Source organism: Myotis brandtii, unplaced genomic scaffold (assembly GCF_000412655.1).
Source record: "Myotis brandtii unplaced genomic scaffold, ASM41265v1 scaffold5322, whole genome shotgun sequence".
NCBI classification, from domain to species: domain Eukaryota; kingdom Metazoa; phylum Chordata; class Mammalia; order Chiroptera; family Vespertilionidae; genus Myotis; species Myotis brandtii.
Genome location: NW_005369956.1, coordinates 3,797 through 8,627, shown reverse-complemented (window position 1 = coordinate 8,627; position 4,831 = coordinate 3,797). Strand labels below are relative to the sequence as shown.

At 43.8% G+C, this 4,831-nt stretch overlaps 1 protein-coding gene across 1 annotated transcript in view; it reads left to right on the top strand.

Annotated features, from left to right (window-relative positions):
* Positions 1 to 4,819, top strand: part of LOC106728088 (P2X purinoceptor 7-like) — a 5,433-nt gene extending 614 nt beyond the window's left edge. Inside the window, exon 2 of the mRNA XM_014549039.1 lies at positions 4,528 to 4,819. Within this exon, the coding sequence (XP_014404525.1) occupies positions 4,528 to 4,819 (292 nt within the window). The remainder of the gene's footprint in view (positions 1 to 4,527) is intronic.
* Positions 4,820 to 4,831: the final 12 nt, after the last annotated feature.

The following is a 4,831-nucleotide window of genomic DNA, read 5'->3' as shown; positions in this document are numbered from 1 at the left end:
GAGAGAGAATCATTGATTGGCTGCCTCCTGCATGTCCTCTGTGGGGATTGAGCCCATAACCTGGGCATGTGCCCTGTCTAGGAATCAAACCAGGGACCTCTTGGTTCATGGGTGGATACTCAACCACTGAGCCACACCGAGCTCTAAGAACATCTTAAGGACTCCTGATACCTGGGCCACATTGCTTCCTCACTGCCATTCTGTCTTACCTCGAAGGTTCTTTGCAGGGCATCCTGTATGCTTCTGGCTTCCGGATGTCAACCCTGTGAACTCACTAGAATCCTGGTTCATTTGGATTTTTCAGCGGGCAGGTGCTGATCTGTTCTTGCTTTGACAGTTCACTCCTCTGCTCCTGACTTTTGCCCAGTGGTGATCCTGTGCCATCCTGATGTGGTGTCCATGTTTCCTCCTATATCTGGATAACTTTCTCAGCCTGTTCCTACAACTCTGTCCCAGCAGTAATGGTGGCCTTTCAGTGTGAGGTTTACAACACAGTCTCCAAGACTTATCATTGCTTGTGGGAGCCAGGCAGGTGTCTGGGACTGTGGTTATGGCTCGTCATTTTGTGCCCAGTTCCAGGAACAAAGTAGACTTATGCTGTTCCCTTTTCAGAAAAAGTGTCCAAGTATATCCCTAGAATAATGGTTATACAATTTGCCTATGAAGCTGGTAGAAAATTGATGCTGGGCCCAGCTGGTGTGACACAGTGATTGAGTATCAACCCATGAACCAAGAGGTTGCTGGGTTCGATTCCAGGTCAGGGCACATGCCCATATTGTGGGCTCGGTGCCCAGTGGGGGGCATGCAGGAGGCAGCTGATTGATGATTCTCTCTCATCATTTCTAAGAGGCAGCTGATTGATGATTCTCTCTCTTTCTTTTCCCTCTCCCTTCCTCTCTCTCTAAAAATCAATAAAAATATATTTTTTAAAAATTTTAAATAGAAAATTGATATTGGTATTTCTCATATTTTTCATTAATTAAATATATGTTGAAGAAAAAAAATATGGGTTCCTCTAATGGACATATATTTGCAAACAAAAAAGACAAAGTTGCTTTCATAAGCTTATATTCTAATAGGATATGAATATAAGAATTATTGTAAGTATAATATATAAATATAAGACAAAGTGTAAGTAAATAAAAACCTCCAACAAGCCAACATCATTAAACATCAGAGAAATGCAAATTCAAACCAAAATGAGCTACAACTACACACCTACCAGAATGGCAAAAATTTAAAAAGACAGGCAATTCCAACCGAGTTTCATCCAGGGCTCTGAAACCAGTTCCACGCTTAGGTAACCTTTTGGTCATCCCCTGCTGCTCTACTGAATAGGCTTGTGGCCATTAGCAAGAAGAGAGGATGGGATCTGTGGTCCCCCCAATGCCCTCTCAGGCTGTTTCCTTAGCAATCAGCAGAAGCATGCAGGGCAAAGTACCGACCAGATGTTAGCAAATGTCCTTCAAGTCACTGAGCTAAGCCTAAGAACATTAGCTCCTGGAGAGATCTGAGCTTTCTGAAGAACTGAGACTGTTATAATATTGATATTATTTTAGAACAAAGTGTTAGAGCATTTGTTGTCTGGAATGAGCACCAGAAGAAATCTCTGGCCTGAAATAAATTGTCCAGATCTGCTGGGTAATGGATAAGTTATTTTCAAACAGCCACACAAAAGAGAAGGCAATTCCAGGTTATAGGAGGTAGATGAAAAAATGTGCAACTTTCTACAACATAGGAATTTAAAGAGGTTGATCACATTTCAGAATTTTTGTCTTTTACCAAAAGATGTCCATGGCAAAAGTCCTTCTAGGTGAGCTTATGTACAGGATATGTAGCTAAGGCAGACAGAACACCGGATACACTTCCCTCGTTGAGAAGGGGTGTGTGTATGTTTTAGTTTCCTGTGCCTGCTGTAACACATGACAACAAACATGGTGGCTTTTTTTTTTTTAAATATATTTCTTTATTGACTTCAGAAAGGAAGGGAGAAGGAGAGAGAGATAGAAACATCAATGATGAGAGAGAATCATTGATCGGCTGCCTCCTGCACACCCCCCACTGGGGAATGAGCCCGCAACCCAGGCATGTGCCCTTAGCCAGAATCGAACCTGGGACCCTCCAGTCCACAGGCCGATGCTCCATCCACTGAGCCAAGCCGGCCAGGGCAAACGTGGTGGCTTTAACAACAGAAATGTATTCTCTCACATTTCTGGAGGCCAGAAGCCCCAAATCAAGGTGTTAGGAGAGACAAACTCACTCAGAAGTCTCCAGGGGAGGGTCCTTCCCTGCCTCTTCCAGCTTCTGCTGGCTCTAGGCATTCCTTGACCTGTGGCTGCATCACTCCAATACCTGCCTCGGTGGTATTGGCCTTCTCCTCTGTGTTTGTTTCAACTCTCCCTCTCCTTTATCATGTCATTGGATCTAGGCCACCCTAAATCCAGGCTGATCTCATCTTGAGGTCCTTAATTACATCTGCAGATTCCACTTTCAAATAAGATCACAATCAGAGGTACAGGGGTTAGGTACTTGGATATATCTTTCTGGGGGAGACTGGTCAACCCATGACAGTGTGCAAAAAACATCCTTGTGCCTGGCCAGTGTGGCTCAGTGATTGAGGGTCAAACCATGAACCAAGAGGTCACCAGTTCAATTCCCAGTAAGGGGCCTGCAGGAGGCAGCCGATTGATGTTTCTCTCTCATTGATGTTCTATCTCTATATTCTTCTCCCTTCCTTTCTCCCTAAAATCAATGAAAATAATTTTTTAAAAAGACATCCTTGTCCAGGACCTACTATTTCCCAGAATGTGGCCCCCTGACCACCTGCACCAGAACTCCGTGGTACTCTCCTGGAAACAGAGATTCTTAGAAACATCTCAGACCTTCTGAAACCACCCTTTGGGCTTGAGGCCCAGGAATCTGCCTTTGAACACATTTCCCAAGTGATTCTTGCCCTCAGTTTGAGAATCATTCTCTCAAGACCTTGAAAGCAGAAATTCAAGTATTTATATTGTAGGATGTTAGCCTTCCCCGTCAAACCAACTTTCATAGAGAGACAATGCAACTGCAGGGCACAGAGTGGTGATGCATGCTTGCTCTGTGTACTAGAACACAAGCCACTGGATAGAACAGGAGAAGAAAACCGCCAGGGAATGAGAACAATCAGATGTAGAGATACTGAAACCCCTCTGGCTGGAAACTCATTAAAGTGCCTAAAAATACCTAACCAATCTCAATGTCAGATTTTGAGAGTTTAAAAAAAAAACCCCACCACAGTTGCAGATGTTCTATACTGTATTCTGGTAGAGAATCTGTCTTCTGTTGTCTTTCTCCCCACACCTGTAAATAGATTGTGAATTAATAACTCAGAAAGGAAGCATGTACCATTACCTAAAAACAACCACTGAAAGGCAGACAGGGGGAGGGACAGATTGAAAAGCTTCTTGAGGCCTGGGGTTTACGCCTCCCTAATTGTTCATGAAAAATAAAACACACCGCTTTTCCTGACTGTGGCACTGGTGAGAGATGCATATTTGGGGTGACTGTGATTTGCACGTGGGTCTTAATTTCTAAGATGACCAAGTGACGACAAGGATAGGTGAATGCCATTGAAAGAATTTTATTACATTTCCAAAAAGGAGGGGGCATGCTATGCCATACACGGCCACAGGGGGGAGCACCAGGTTTGGTCAGGAGGGAGGAGGGAGGGGAAAGCATGGCTTAGGAATTTTATTGTGTTTGTCCTGGAAAAGGCAAGGCAGGGCTGGGGAACAACTTAGAATTGACTAGTCTGAGTAATGTGGGCTCTGGGGTCCAGGGGTGGTCTCTGGTTGTCTGGTACTTGGCCCTGGGTGATTGATGTAAGGCAGCAATAATATTGGCTGAATGTGTGAGAATTAGGGCAAAAAAGGTGGCGGGGGATATGGAGTCGGGATTGGTTGGAGAATTTCCAACATGGTTTTCTGCACTTGTAAAAGCTGGACTGCAGGGGAGATGTAAACAACTTCAGTTGTTCATTTGGCCCTGTGATAACGGCTGCCAAATAGACACCTACAGAATCTAAGAAAACAGGGTTAGAACAGATTGCTGAGGTACCTGTCCCCAACCCAGTGATTAGTATCTAAGATTCACCCCCAACACTTTGTTCTAGAAAACCTATCTTTCCCTCTTAAGGAATAATCAGATGGCTTTAAGGTTTTGTGTGTTTTTGTTTTAATATCTCCACTTTTTGCTTATTCTATGTTGTTGGTTAAAAGTTGTTCCTTTTCATCTTAAACAAAATTAGCAGACTTTTCATCACTCTGTGATAGTGGAAGCAGAGGAGGTGATGTGGGGAAGCGGCGCTTCGGTTCTGGGTGGTCAGAGAGAGTGATTCGTGGGTTAGGATTGTGTCCCCTTTGCCGACCATCACGATGCTAGAAGATAGATAAGGAAGACTAGACCAGCTATTGTTTTGGTTTTTCTTTTCATAACACACCAGCACTTTCAGACAGATCTTTATAAACGTGGATCCTTTTCCTCCTACAGATATGCCAAGTACTATATGGAAAACAATGTTGAAAAACGGACTCTGATAAAAGTCTTTGGGGTCCGTTTTGACATCCTGGTTTTTGGCAGTGTAAGTATCTGCCCCAGCCACTGGCACTTGCATTCCTACAACCATGTTCTAATGATCGCTGTAGTGCCCCAAGAGATGAATGTTTTGATGGTAGTCATTAGCTGGCACTGTGCATCTCACATGTGGGATAAGAGAGGGGGAAGAAATGTCTTTGGGGTTCTGTCCATGAACAGTCATCTGTTGAATAAAAGAGGGAGATAGGGAGAAAAATAC